This window comes from Biomphalaria glabrata, chromosome 1 (assembly GCF_947242115.1).
Source record: "Biomphalaria glabrata chromosome 1, xgBioGlab47.1, whole genome shotgun sequence".
In the NCBI taxonomy this organism is placed as follows: domain Eukaryota; kingdom Metazoa; phylum Mollusca; class Gastropoda; family Planorbidae; genus Biomphalaria; species Biomphalaria glabrata.
The window spans coordinates 23,869,091-23,884,934 of NC_074711.1; the positions used below are offsets into that span (position 1 = coordinate 23,869,091).

A 15,844-nucleotide genomic window follows, 5' to 3' on the forward strand; every position below is an offset into this window, starting at 1 on the left:
TAATCTAACCAACAATTTATTCGGAAAGAATCTGAATCCTAAAATATATACCTAAATGAATACTACTATATATATAGATGTAATGTAATTGGCTGAGAACCAAAATTATGCTTAATCTAACCAAAAATGTGAGAAAGAAAAAGAAGTTACACATGGTCATTTAGAGCAGATTCAAAACAGGTCCAGGTAATCAATCGGCCAGTTTCAATGCTATGATGGATTGGATGGAAGTTAAGTTTTGAAAGTTCAAAAGCAAATACAGTTCTTGTTTGTAGTGTCACTGCACCTGTACCTGATCAGTGCAATAAAAGTTTGTAAGGCACATATGGATGATGTTATTATCATAAACATTTAATACATTACATAAATTATACTAGATATGTACATGATACGTCTGTAGTTTCCTGGGTCAGATTTTCTCCTTTTTTAAATAGGGTAGTGACATTAGCTTCTTTCCAGTCCTTTGGTACTCTGCCCCGCTTATTTTTAACACTGGTGATAGCTCATTGCTTAGTTCTTTGAGTAATCTCTAGCCGGAATACCATCAGGTCCTGTTTTATACGGTTTAATGTTTGCTAATAGTTTTTGGATCCTTTTTTCTTGTACAGTACCAGTACTTCTAAGTCTCCTATCCTATGTTGTCTGCTTGGTTCAAATTAAATAATGTCTTTGTCTCCTAGGGGTGAGAATGCTGATCGTCATCTTTCCTTTGCGTTCCTCATGGAACGTAGGGCCTCAGTAAAAACATGCCAATCTGCTGTCTCTTGCTAGTTTTTTTAAAGGCTACCCAGTTTTTTCCTGTCCTCTTGGTTTTATCTAGTACACTGCGTCACCACATTCTTTTTGGTCTTCCTCTACATTTTGTGCCCTGGGGGTTCCACTCTAAGGCCTGTCTATCTCTGTTGTTTGTTGTTTACTTTAAGTACTTTTGTTGTTTTTTTTTTGGTGGTTTATTTTGAGGCCTACTCTTTTTTCCTACTTCACTTAAAGCTGTGACCTTTCTTGCATATCCTGTAGTTTGTGTAAAATAAGGCTATGTCATCAGCAACTTCCAGATCTTCCAGCTTTTGTGTGAAAGTTCATTGAATTCCTTTTCCTGAATTAGAGTACTGGGTAGGCTTCTTTTGTGTCCCAATCTAATATAGAACAGGAGTGGTGAAAGCAATCCTTGTTTGACTCCTGTTGTGGGAAATTCCTCTGACCAATGAGGAGTACTTGAGAGGTGAAACCATCATAAAGATTTTTAATTATTGTATTACTTTATTTGGGATCATGTAATGTCTAATTAGTGTCCAGATAGATTCTCTGTCAATACTATCAAATGCCTTTTCAAAGTTGACATGTTGCATAAGAGGAGCTTGCCATTTGACACATTGTTCTAAAATTATTCTGAGTGTTGCTTTTGGTCCTCACAAGATTTCCTTTTTTCTGATCCGGCCTGTTCTTCCCTTAGGTGCTCATCATATGCTCCCTTTATTCTGTTAAGCAAGATTCTTCTGAAAATCTTGCTTGGTACTGACAACAAAAGGATGCCACGCCATTTCTCACATTGCGATTGAGCTGTACTCTTTAGTAGTTTTATTAGCAAGCCCTTTTTCCACTCAATGGGAGGTGTTTCTGAGAATGCTGATGCAAAGTATTTATTTAGTATGTTAGCTTTAGTTTCATTAACATTATGTGTTATCTTCTCCTTTTAATGGTGCTACTCCTGTTGTTTCCATTTTGTTATACTTAATGCTACACACCATTAAATCAAAATCTATATATTTAAATATATTGACTAATATATAATGTTTAAAAATGTCTCAAAACTGAATGAAAAAAAAAGTAATATTAGTTATCATAATTAAAAATAAAACATTTGCTACCCGTACAAATACATCAAGTCTATTTTTTATGGATATTTTTTTATGCTTCTGGCCATTGCAAATATCCTCATTTAGCAGACTAAGAATGTTGTGTTATTTAACAAGCATAGGCCTTAAATTGCATTTTATACTTATAATTATTACATATTTGAGACCAAAAAGAAAATCTTAATCGACCGCCAGTGGACAATGGTTATGCTTGCTCTTGATGTGTCAAAATATGTTGGTCACAGCTGGGGCTGCGTAGCCACGGGAAATACTGCATTCCTCATTCTTAGGACTCTAAAACAAGCCTTTTTATTATTACTGGTACTTATAATAATAGTAAAAAAAAATCAATTTGATTCTTTTTTTATATATATAAATTGATTAAATATATGTTCTTTATCAAGAGTCCTGAACAAGACACAATGGCCCCGATACACTCCTATTGAAAGAAAACTATATGGAGAGCTCCCTGATTTGGAAACCACTGCACAATTTATCTCATATATTGGTCTATTATATAGTCATCTGAACACTAGAATCCAAAAAGAATTGGGAAGACAGAAGATTATATATAGACGTGTTGCCTAGCCTAGATCTACATTTCGATTGTAATTTAATTTTAAGGTACCGGTACAGTATATAAGTGCACTGCAGAATCAACTTTTCTTATCTTTTGTTTGTAGCACAAAATAATTCAACCATTATTAGACGTTCACTGTATGACATTAAATATTAAACAAGAAAAACATAAAAGTACTTTTATAAAAATTAACAAAGCTTATATGAAGTGTTATAATTAATTTGGATCAGTCATGTATTAAAATTCGTGTTAGATGTAGACCAACAACAATAAATCTGCAATTAGAAATATTTTTACCAATTGTTTTTAATTTTGTTTTGCAATATTTCATGCTTCTTGCTTTCTTATTAGCTTTGATCCTATCACTTATCTGGACCAGTTGAGTAAAGGGCGTGGGGAGAAAGAAAGAAATATCTGGGTGAATATTACAGTAATATGGCCTTTAAAAGCGTTTTTTTTTTTTTTAAAAGGGTGAATTCAAACTCTTGGCTTTACGGCGACCTATATAAAATGGATTAATTCAACTTAGGCCTATACCATCACTTCAGTCAAGTACAATTTCTTTGCCTTGTTCGAGATAACAATAAAAATAATTACCAATAGTGAACTAAATAGGTTGTTTTTAAATATTGATTCTTGTGTTCTCGGGTAAAAGAAATTATTGTGCGAAATTTCAGTTTGATCAGAGATTGGGTGTAGGAGCAATAACGTGTACAAATTTTTTACCAGACAGACAAACACAGTGTGGGTTGATATAGATTTAAGCTCTGTAAAAACAAATGGGCAACGAAGTTGTAATAAAGTAGGAGATTTTATACGAAGAACAACTGCCACACATTGAGATATTGTTAAGAGCTCAATTTTTTGTATATATATTTTTTTTATACTTGGCAACAATGAAATGTATATGAGCCTGCTATTTGACTCACTTATTCAGTTCAGGTTTGCCAAATAAGCTGTTCACATTTTCTCATCCATTCATAGTATTATGAAAGTATCTAGATGTGGCCTAGATATTTTTCAATTGGCGTTTTCCTGGTCTGTTTTCAAAATACAAAATATAAACATCTGCCACCACTGACCAAGTTTCAAAGTTGTCAACTTGCATAGACACTAGATTTGATAATATAGTCTCTAAATATATAGATCTAGTAATATAATGATCTAATCTAGATCTACATCTAGAGTCTCTAGATGTAAGACATAATCATTATTGTCAAGTCGATGATAAGATGTGTAGATCTAGAATCTCAATCTATCTATTATCTATTACTATTGTGAATTATTGTATGTTAGATTGCACTCATAATAATAGTATACATACTCATATTTAGAATATTTATATTACAGTTACAGACTGTAATGTTAGTCACTACTAGTGTCAAGTGTTGGAATTATTCAGTTATACTCAATATATTATATAGGCCTGCCTATAGATCTAGAATAATCTAATTTTCTAGATCTATCTTCTATACTATAATTATAGAGTAGAAAGTAATTAGTAAGGCTTATGTATGTAGAATCTACATGTATATGCTGTTGTGCTGAATAGAAATAAAAACCATTTGACCAATCTTAGACTGAATCTAAGAATCTTGATAAAACTCGACACAAATTAAAATCCTTGGATACTAACTTAGGCCGTGCCGTAGTGTATGCGAAATTACTGTGTATGCTATGTATTGTAGATCTAATTGTAGCCCTAAAACTAACTTAAGACCCTCAACAAAAAAAAAGTTGACCAACTCTATGAAAGCATTATAACTTCATCGATCTAGGCTATGTTTACCATGGTTACATGAAAAGATTGAAAGGATCTAGCTCTAATTTTAAGAACTACACTTTGCGCAGATAGTCTTTTACTTTGACACATGAAAATACAAAATTATATATATATATATATATTTTATATAGTCTATAAAGATTGATTTCATTATTTAATAAAATTAAGTCTCAAAATTTGTGTTTCAAAAGCATTTTTACATAAATTCCTTCCTTATATCTGCGAATTTAGAAGTCCTGACGTACATTCTTTCATTTGACATTAAGCCTACTCAAAAGGTTACACAGTTCTCTATTCCTAGGTCTAAAACTCTATAATACAACTCTTAAAATGATAGAACTTCTCTTCGCTAACATAGTTTTATACTTTAACACATATGAACATTATATAATTATAGTCCATTCATTCATATTTTAATCAAATTAACATTCAAATTTGTTTTTCTAAAGCATGTTTACATGAGTGCAACTCTATTCTTAATATCGCGTGAATTCAGGTCAATTAGCTATTTTTAGCTCCATATGGTACTATACATAATATTTTTTTAGTCATGCATTTGCTTTACTTAAATAACATTATTATTTTCTTTAATTGTTTCTACTGCACTATATCAGTCACTACATCAGCAATACACAAGTTAAGACCCGCGGGCAGCGGGTAATATCTGTCTTAGTTATTCTATAAAATTAAGTATATTCTATATATGATTATTAGATCTATATTATATATAGATCTGCTGTCAAATTACAGCCAGTAAGCATCGACCTGTTCTTAGACTTGTTTATTTTCAAACAAAAGAAAAATTATGCTTGTTCACAGAGATGTATGCAGACCCAAATAATTTAAAAAGTTAAGCATCAGGGGTTTTTTTTAAGTGTGGAAATACAGCTTCTGGTACCCATAAAACTCCAGCGGAAGAACTAACTGGAACTTTTCTTTCAGGTCATAATTTGCTTGGAGGTATTTCCTCTGGAGTTGAATCAGCTGCTGTACTAGATCGTGAACAGAGGGTATTGAAAACTGGTTTCAAGTTCTTGACTTCTTAAAATTTGCTTTCAAATTTCACAAGTTTTCTACTTTTCTGCCATTTTACGATAAATAGTTTCACCTTTCACTTTCAGCAAAGGAAAGTGATTAAAAAAATTTTTGCTTGCTTGTCTGAGAAAACTGTGGTACCGAACATCGGAATGATATGTTTTCACATCTTCAAGTACTTCTCGGAACTGCCTATGTATGGTTAAGACCTCTAGCTCTGATAAGTTTGATCACTGTGATAATTGGGTCAATAAACATATTTGTTATTCAATGCAGCTTTGTGCATACTTTCCCGTGTAGAGTGTACAGTTGGGATATTGTTCTTCAATTTATTAAAAAAAACAAAAACTGTTTTACTCAGTCAAGCACGGGCTCCATCAGTTGTTACACTTGCCATCTTGTTCCAAGCCAACATACATAACGCTTTCTACACAGTAGAATACTGGCCTGAGTTTGTGTCTTTGACTGAATGTTTCAAAATATTGTCAATAAGCATAATCTTCATTTGCTTTAGACTTTTTAGAATGCCAATTAAAGACAATGTTTCTTTAGCCTCTTCATCATAAGTCATGAGAAGATAATTAAAATTATTTAATTTAAATATATTAGTATTTTTTATATATTTAATCTTATGGCATACCTAATTTCTGTAGGTATCAGCAGGCTGCATGTGGCCCACGGGACGTAATTTGCCCAACCCTGATTTAAATGATTGTTCAATCTAAATACTTGTAATGATAATCATCTTATAGATGAACTTATAGATCTAGAATAGACAATTAGATTTAATCTATATATATAATTCTCTTCATGGCTCAAGAGTTTGGACACGCAAGCAAGAAGTAAAGAAAAGATCACTCTTTTATTTCTGCAAGTCGGACGAACTAGTTACGCCAGGAAAAATAAAAGATGGGGTGGGGAGAACAAGTAGTATTCACCCGTCACTAAATAGCAGGGCCGGACCGTTGTGACCAAGAAAGATATCTCCTTTTTTTATTTCTACCTCACATAGTGGTGAAGAAAGGGGGGGGAGAACAAGTAATCTATTCTGTATTCACCTGTCACTATAAAGCAGGGCCGGACTCAACTATTGTAGGGCTCTATGCGAAACGGATTTCCCGGGGCCAAGTTTGTTTAGGGATACAGATTATACATGAAAATTAAGAGTTTATATTAGAAAATACATTCGTCTTTGCATTTTATTCATCCTTTACTACGTACAGAATTACTTTACGATCCTTGCGTGACGCGAAGTCATACAGTATATCATAAAAATTCTATTTCCTGCATAGATCACGCTTAATAGCAAGAATTACCTAATGTTTTAATCTATCTATGAGAATTGTTGAACTAAAGTAATTCTTCATTCCCTGCCTTGTAACTTGACGAACACTCTAAGTGTGCTAACAACACATCATAGTTATTTGTATTTAAAAATGTTATTATCTTCAATTTTCTTTTTTTCTATCATTTTCATTTAAGGACTACACTAGAAAGCACTACACCTAGACAAGATCTAGATCTATAAATATTTATATCTAGTAGATCTCAGCAATTAGTAAACTTATAAGACGACCACGCTAGAGGATCAAGTTCAAGAAAATCATGTCAGAACCACTTTTAGACAAAGTTAGTGTGTGTGTTATTACGGGTCCTACAAGAGGTCTAGGTAGAAGTATTGCTCAACAATTCGCAAATAAATTACCCAAAGGTTCTTTGTTTATACTTCTTTCAAGAAACCAGATATTGCTTGATAGCATTTCAGAATTGATCCTTTTGAAAGATGGGATCAGGACTGTCACTGGTATATTTGACCAAGGAAGCTGTGATCAGAATCTGTATGACAACATTCTAGAAGATTGCTTAAAAAATGCAGAAGCAGACGTAACAGAATTTCAACAAGCCATTCTTATTAATAACTCAGGAACTCTGGAGCCTCTAGATTTTGTTAGAAATCTTGATGATGTATGTACCATATCAAACTTTTTCAATACAAACTTGGCAGGATGTGTTGCTCTAACATCAAAGTTTATGCAGCTGTTTAATTCACCTTCAATAAAATCTAAAATCATTGTCAATATTTCATCATTATCAGCAGTTCAGCCGATGAAGAGTTGGGCGTTGTATTGCATGGGTAAAAAATAACTTTTAATATTTATAATATATTCATAACATTTTTTGAAATTGGCCTTACTCTCTTAATTTCTGCCTACCCTTAATAAATATATTTTAATTTGTGTGAAATAGCATAGACCACCAACCAGAATTGAAGTTGCTTAATGTTTGATGGATAGTTTTGATGCCAGGAATACAACCTGGCTTTCTCAAAAATGCAGGGGTTTAAAAGGAGGGGGTCTAGAGATAGCTTCTCCAAGTACAATGATTCAATGTAATAATATTGCATTTGTTTAAGTTAACTGATCGGGGGAGAGGGGGGTTAGGGCTTAAGTGCTTGGCTTCTGAATTTGGGGTCTTAGGTTCGAATCTTGGAAAAGACTGGGATTTCGAATTTCTGGATTTTTAAGGGGCGCCCTGCTCATTAACCTTTGGCCAAAGAAACATAGGACCTTATCATCACCTGCCCTATAGATTGCAAGGTCTGAAAGGGGAACTTTTAACTTTCTATTTTGGAGTAGAACATAAACGCCAAAGCCTTTTATAAACATCCTCCACACTTTATATAGATTACAATGAGTTTTTGTTTCTCCAAGCTAATCAAGAAGATTGATATTTGAAGGTTTTGGAAATTGACATTTCACATCATTTCTGAGTGACATATCCAGCGAGTAAGTCAATTATTAATAATTCAATAGTAAATAACCACCACCAATTATTTTACTTCAGCTAAATCAGCTCGTGACATGATGATCAAAGTCATTTCAGAAGAGGAGGAAAACATTAGAACATTGAACTATGCCCCTGGACCTCTTGTTACAGACATGACTAACATTGCTTGTCAAAATACTAAAGATATGGAACTGAGAAACTGGTTTGAAGGTATGCTTAACCCTTTTTATTTGGTACAGGCTGAAAGGAACATCTGTATTTTATACAGCTTTAGAAATACATGATTAAATAAATATTCATAATTTATGTGTTATGAAAATATTATGTGTTGCTCTTTGCTTATCAAAAAAAAAAAAAAATTTAAGATCATAGTTTATAAACATAACCTTTGTTATTATGATGGGCAATATTTTGTTAAAAAATGTTGTGAAGCTGGGGTTCCTAAACTTTATAGGTGTTCTACAAAAAAAATTTAGTAATTTACTATTACATGTGAATGAATTCTTTAAAATTAAATGTAAAATATTATATTTGATTTTATTGTCTCACATTAGCCTACATCTACAACATTAACTAATAACTTATGATGTTTTTTTCTTGTCTGGCTAAACGTAAGCTGTGTGACACGTTATGCTTGTATTATGGTTTCCTACAAAATATCAAAGCTGTCCCAACATGTAATTAGTTTATTAGTGTTCACAGCTCTAAGTTAATTTTTCTAACATTTTTAAAAAAACAAGAAAAGCATAAAAAATATTTAAAAAAAAATACAATACCTCCTTTAGGCAACCTATAAAAAGGCTTGGCTTCAAAAACGAAGATAAATGTGCAACTTTTAGAACCTCAAAATTGATAAAATATTCTTTGTTTCTTTTAGAAGTTTGTAGTGTCATCAAAACTGGATGTTCGTTAGCAGACAATTATTCTTTAATTTATTAAACTCTTCAATGAATAATACCTGAAATTAAGAAATTCCACAAAACGATAGTCCTTTCAAAATAAAATTAAAATATAAATATGTATGCATCTTTCTGCTTATGTCAAATGGCTTACAGCACTAGACTGAAACATTTTTCTAAACATGAGCAAGTTATAATGAATCTATAGGCCTAAATAAACATTTGCAACATAACGCAATTTGTAGTGTTAATAATTGTAATGGGCTACATTTATCTTCCATCCTGAGGACATAGCCAAGCAGTTGGTGTTCTCTGAGGAGGGTAAAGATGCTGGGAAGACTGGTTTCATTTCTATACCCAAAGCTGAGAAACCCTTTATATTTGTGTACTCTTTGTACCCTCATCACAATTCATTGACACCTTGTAAATTGATAATCTCCATTTATCTTGTCTTATATAATACAGACGTTACTTCAAAAAAGAAGATGATTACGTCCTACGCATAATGCATTTAGTCATGCATATTAACCAATGACCTAAATTCTGCTAAGTCACTGGTTTTCCTGGCATTTGAAATGATATAGTAAATTGATGTCCATTATAAATTTAATCAGTCAAGTATGGTCAAGTATTCTTTTCTACTTGACCATCCCAGTTTAGAAAGCTTAGTATAATTAGCATAGCCCAATTATGCTGTGTAAATCCAAACTTTAAAATACATTTCACATGTATATTTAGAATTGACTGCTTTGTCATTTATGTTTGACGATTGATTCAAGAAAACCCTTCATCAGAATGCTAAGATAATGTCTTCAAGTTAAATTTTTGGAAGAGTGCAGCATTTTATTAGTTTCAAAATCCAAGCTTTACCGTATAACCTGAAGATGTTTGCAACATTTGTTGTAGATGAAACTAAGACGTTTCACACTAAGGCTTTAACTTATCCCGCGCATAATGCAAAATGTTCTGTTTAAATATTTCTAGATTTCATACAAGAACAATGTTAAACATCTGAACCTTATTATTTGAGAAGCTGTGCTGCAAAGACTTTCTTCCAAAGTAATAATGAACCAATAGTTTCATGCTAAAGACCCTGCAATGTAAAATGACTCAACGTGAACAACCTTTTTTCTAAACTGGAGTGACCACTTAAGATACTTTTTATTAAAATTGCTATGTACAATGATATTTAAAACTAATAGAACGTAAAAGTAACTCTTCCGATTGATAGTCATTTTCCAATAGCTCTTTTTCATTGTTAAAAAAAATTTCTAAAATGAACTTTCATGATTATTCAACTAAGCAGGCTTGATCACCTGGTACCGGTACTAGGTGATTATTAAACTTAAAAAATAAGTGTATCACTAACACTTCATTTTCTGAATGTAGAAAGTTTTACATTGCCAAAAAAGTTTATGAAACTCTTTTGTAAAGCAATGTAGTTGGACCAAAATATTTATTTAATAAAATATTTAGTCAATTTTTTTTTTTAGGATTTTTACAATAATAACTTATATTTCTCCTTTGTAATTACTTTGTAGACCCAAGATTTTTTTAAAAGCATTTTTGTTAGTCAATTATTCTTATAGATCATTTTATCTGAACTCATACAAATTTTTTTTCCGCAGAACAAGTACGAAAGAAATCTTTGGTAGAATGTGATTCATCTGCTCTAAAACTTGTTTCCATCCTACAGAAAAACACATTTGAGAATGGTGCTCATATAGATTATTATGACGAAATTTGAATTCACTACCAGAAATTTTAGGTCTAGAGAATTAATTTTAACTTTATTTTAGATTGAATTGTTACATTCCAATTTGAGTAACTGCATCAATCAACTAATTAAGAAATATTGTATTGCAGCTGTTTACAGTGCTCTTGTTATTTTTTTCCTTCTTATAATGTTTTTCGTGATTTAACTTTATTTCCAAATATTTAAATAGTTTCAACTATATAATTGTATATGCTAAAAAGGTACTAATAGTACTATCTCTACAGAAAGTTTCTCTACAGAAAATAGTTTATACATTTAAGTCAGAAATTTAAAAAATATAATTTAATCTATTAAAATTAAGTAAAATATAGACAAATAAAAAAATTAGTCTATTTAAGGAAATCAGTATTATGCTAAGTTTCTTTTTAACTCAATATTTTCTATTTGTTAGCATAATGGAATACTAATAGTATGACTCTTTTATCTTTCACCATTTTCCCTCACAAGCTCTCAGTGAGATGATGAACCTGTATTTTTGTTTCAACTACCTCAACTGAGTCTATTGCTATTGTAATTAGTCATTCTATGTTTGATGATTTACTATTTATGTTATTTGGTGATCATTTATGGGTTTTCCATGAGATATGCTTACCCTGATTTAGGGTACAAAATTAAATGCAATTTGTTTACAGAATCCACTCTTACTAAATGAACTAGTCACAGAAAGCACTATAAAAGATTTAAAAAATTGATGACTATTATTATAATTTTCGTATGTAGTAGTAACATGTACAAGTTAATTATAACTTCATGCATATGTTCTTTTTATGGTTATTTTAAAATAATGTTTTTATGTGCTGTAATTTTGACATACTATTTATTTTTTTTTTCTTGGTTGTCCATCCAATTGTAAAAGTAAATAGTGTAATTTTGTTTCAAAATGGATCAATGAATCAATAGTAGTTGAATTAAGTTTCCATACCTAAAAGGTTTTATCTTCTATTTCTCCTTGTTCTAGAATCTAGTTTCTTTTAATGTAGTTTATTATGCATTTGCCTTATTTAGTTTGTCTAATATGCCCTAAATAAATTGATAGTTGATATGTATGAATATTTGTTTGTTTGTTTGATTTGTTTCCCTACAAAAAGATATGGCTACTACCTCAGTTTTGGCTCATTGGTTAATTCAGTAACATTTGTCTTTATACATATACATTTAAAAGCTAAACTGTTGTTGTTCAATAAAAAAAGTTTTAAATACCATACACTATATTTCAAAATCTACAAATCAATCTAGCTACAAGCAAAACTAATGTAAAAATGAAGAATTTTTATTTATTGATTGATTTAGTTATATCATGCTGTAATGTCAATCTATAAAATTTTCTGTGTCCAATCCTCTGTTCTAGAAATTGATTTTGTATTTCACTTTTTTTTTTGGTATCTCTTAACTTAGATTTAATTGTACTGTAATATTGTACAAATAAGTTACTTAAAAATGTATAGTCCCCCCCCCCCTCCCCCCAACTCCTTTTTTTTTGTATCCTATGCATGGCATCTGATTTAAAAAAAATGAATAGTTTTAAATTGTACTATCTACATTAGTCATTATTCTAGTCAACAAAGCAATAGTGGTGTATTATTGTATTAGTTATTATAATAATAAAAAGATATCACTGAGTCTGAAGATAAGAAAGCTTGCATTATGTAACATGGTTATATAGGTCGAGCTGTGAACTATATAGTTTGTTGTATTGGCTGTAATATTGTAATACTTAGTTTTTTATCTCTATATGTTTAAGATTGAACTGGCATTGTTTAATGAGATACATTAATATTAATTGTTTATTTTCTATTAGATACAGAAATAGTATAATACCTTGAAGTCATTGTAACTGAATGGTTTGTCTAGTTGCATTAATTGGTCTCTAATTGCAATATTGATGGAGCAATTTTGGTTATTTTTCAGTGAGCCGCTAAAATCTTGTACATTTAATTTTGGGAAAGTATTTAAACCTGCTTACATTTTGATGTCTAGAATGCTTTCATTATATGTTTATTGTAATAATTTAATACTTTCTCCTTATGCTTGGTGATAGATTTATATTCATGAAAAGATTTATTAAATTTTTGTGAAGAAAAGTTGCTTGATGTTTTAATGCATGAAATATGATCTAGATCTTGTTTCTTTACAATCCCCACTTGTTTTTGTCTTTCAATCATTGAACACTGACCATCTTCCTTTGACGCTGCATCAGAAACAGGAAGTTTTATCAAATGAATGTGACATCTCATTTTTAGTTGCAAATTAAAGTCTTTAAAATATCTTTGATTGTCTCTGGCAAGTTTCCTTATAGGATTACTTAGTTCTATGAGGCTATGAGATGATACCTAAAAACTTAAGTTCAACCTAGACGATATAATTTTCTAAAGACTTTGTCCACTCGTTTAGATCATTTCTTCAAGTGAAACATTGCTAAATACCAATAACTCTTAGGATACGATACTAGCTACTTTTGGCAATGTTTTTGGGTAGCCCAAGTAGGCCTACCATCAATACTATTTCATAAGTTGTTCAATACACTAAGAAAGTGTGAACTTCTTTTGACATCTACAGTAGCCCTCCCAAAAAAAAAGTTATTACCCAGGATGTCCAGTTTACATAAATTATTTAAGGCTAAGTATCGACTCTTATGACAGTAACATTTTTTTTTTAGATAGTTTTAAAATGTGTGAACTTATTTTGTGATTGTGATCCTCTGTTTCTGTTTTATTTTTTACGATAGTGCATAGATAATTATGTGAAATTAATACATAAGTGTTATATTTGATGATAGCCTATTATTTAAAATTAAAATGTAAAAATATATTGAAAAAGTGCTGTAGGTCTACCGGTGCCAGGATTGCATGTAAAGTTCAAACTTAGATAGCTGATGTTTTTTACTTGGATCTAAGAATCTAATAATATTCATTTATAAAGGAATTACAAAGACAACTGAGACTCATTAAACAAACAAATTAAGAACAGAGGTGTCTCTAAGGATCATGTCAACCCCATATATAGTGTAGAAAAAAAATGTCTTTTACTGTAGGCCCACTCAACTTCCCTCTTACTTTCACCAAATAGCAGGCATGTAGTTACCGGCTTTGACTTGTAGCACCAAACTGCCGGTAGACAACTAAACCAATGTAAGTGTATTATATCTTAATTTATAAAACTTGAAATCACTTGAATAAACTTTTATTACAATAGAAACAAATTCAGCTTGAGGTAAAATGAAATAAATGTAGTAGACTAATAATTAAAAAAATTCTGGACAAAACCTAGCTCACTACAAAAAGTCGTCTTTTCAGTCTGTCCTACTGGAGTCGCCTGTCCTACTGGAGTCGCCTGTCCTACTGGAGTAGCCTGTCCTACTGGAGTCGCCTGTCCTACTGGAGTAGCCTGTCCTACTGGAGTAGCCTGTCCTACTGGAGTCGCCTGTCCTACTGGAGTAGGTCCTACTGGAGTAGCCTGTCCTACTGGAGTCGCCTGTCCTACTGGAGTAGCCTGTCCTACCTAAAACTGCTGACGACAATGCCACCTATCTTGCATCATTTATCGCTTACCTCCTTCACCATAGTGGGAATTAATGTGTGGGCGAGTTACTGCCCTTGTTCATGAAACTATTTTTCTGCTATAAATTCCTCTTTTTACGAGGGGCCCGGTTGAGGCCATAAACTGAGTATGATTTTTTTTATTTATTATATTATATGAGGCATACTTTTGTTTATAGTCGCCAGAACACTCAAAAGACTGCACTCGCTAAGGAGACTATAAATGTTCAGTCCACGTGTCGCAATAGGGTCTTAACCTCACTAATGTCGATCAAAATCAAACCTCCATTTATTCCCATATATTCTTATTGGGCAATGTTTGCTGAATTCTACTAGGGACAGTGGTACTTCTATTTCGTCCGTGGAGAACGCCTGCCGAGGACCAAACTAATGATACCAAATAATAAAGTCTATACTAAAGCGTCAACCCTAGATTAATAACAATTCATCCTCGATAATATATATCAGGCCTCAATATTGACGTTGTATGAGAAACATGAATATGCTCGCTATTGATACTGTCATGTCACCCAAATCTGTACTTGACATGTTGTAAAAGTAACACAGAGTGTGATACTGTCATGTCACCCAAATCTGTACTTGACATGTTGTAAAAGTAACACAGAGTGGGGTTGTTAAGTAGGTCGGCATCACTAATTAGTTTTCACCATTCTTTGAAGTGAAGCTTGGCAGTCAAGACATGGAGTGTTGGTAAAACTATTATTGAACTATGCCAGTACATGGAGTCTTGGTAAAAATATTATGGAACTATGCCATTTTGGCTGAAATTACTATTACTGAAAGATTCAAAGATTAACTTAGATGGTGTTAGGGAGGAATACAAAGTAAAAAAAAAAAGATTATTAATTATAACTGCAGTAAGGTCAAGTGTCACACAACAATTAGCATTACATTGTCATGAACAACCCACAACAACTAATTAATGTCAGACCAGTTATTCTTGGTGGACTCAAGTTTTAGTCGTTATTCTAATTATAGACTAACTCAAAATACGCTTAGGAAAGGAATATTAATCTAGCGATAAAGAAACGGTGTCTTTATAGAAAACATTGATGAGTAAGTAACTTAGAGCATAAGTTTATGACTTTAGATCTCGAACAGAAGAACGGAAGCTGATTGTTTACCAAAACCTCTATAGAACTCGTAACTTCGTGGAAACTTTTGGATGGGAAAAACAATCTGGGTGGAAAACGGCTCTAGAAAATTTCCTAGATATGTGACAGTTACTGTATATCGTTGGGAAAATAATTACTAGCTCATTGGCCACACTGGGAAAACTCTAGTTTGACCGTTATAATTAAAAAAAAAAAAAGAAATATAAATACATTGAACTAACAGTGACGTCGAATGATCTGCCGAACTCAGCGAGAAGGGATTAAGCCTATAACACGATGTGATAAAACTGATAGCAGGGGTCTGCTAATAATCCCTAAAGGGGTTAAATGGAAAATTCGTATAGGCTAAGTAACCAATACACAATAATCATACTCTCTTTGTTTCAACTAGTTGTTTTTTTCTCTCATGTTTACACAATAGTCTATACATCTATGTGAAAGAGGCTTTCAAAGAC

At 31.9% G+C, this 15,844-nt stretch overlaps 1 protein-coding gene across 4 annotated transcripts; it reads left to right on the plus strand.

Moving 5' to 3' along the window:
- The first annotated feature begins 3,470 nt into the window (after positions 1-3,470).
- Positions 3,471-12,798, plus strand: LOC106078333 (sepiapterin reductase-like). Of its 4 annotated transcripts, none has more exons than XM_056029099.1 (4): positions 3,471-3,529; positions 6,737-7,388; positions 8,099-8,251; positions 10,569-12,798. In XM_056029099.1, the coding sequence occupies exons 2-4, from the start codon at positions 6,860-6,862 to the stop codon at positions 10,685-10,687; spliced, it is 801 nt and encodes a 266-aa protein (XP_055885074.1). In that variant the 5' UTR covers positions 3,471-3,529; positions 6,737-6,859; the 3' UTR covers positions 10,688-12,798. The 4 variants fall into 4 exon arrangements, with proteins under 4 accessions (XP_055885074.1, XP_013094640.2, XP_055885088.1 ...); XM_013239186.2 differs by having other exon boundaries at positions 3,500-3,632; XM_056029113.1 differs by lacking the exon at positions 3,471-3,529 and adding an exon at positions 3,951-5,229.
- Positions 12,799-15,844: the final 3,046 nt, after the last annotated feature.

Bases quoted from the DNA above. Each gene is read 5' to 3' on its own strand.
- LOC106078333 (XM_056029099.1), top strand. From the start codon at position 6,860: ATGTCAGAACCACTTTTAGACAAAGTTAGTGTGTGTGTTATTACGGGT. The intron at 7,389-8,098 runs GTAAAAAATAAC...ATTTTACTTCAG, and splicing joins TTGGGCGTTGTATTGCATGG to CTAAATCAGCTCGTGACATG. The intron at 8,252-10,568 runs GTATGCTTAACC...TTTTTTCCGCAG, and splicing joins ACTGAGAAACTGGTTTGAAG to AACAAGTACGAAAGAAATCT.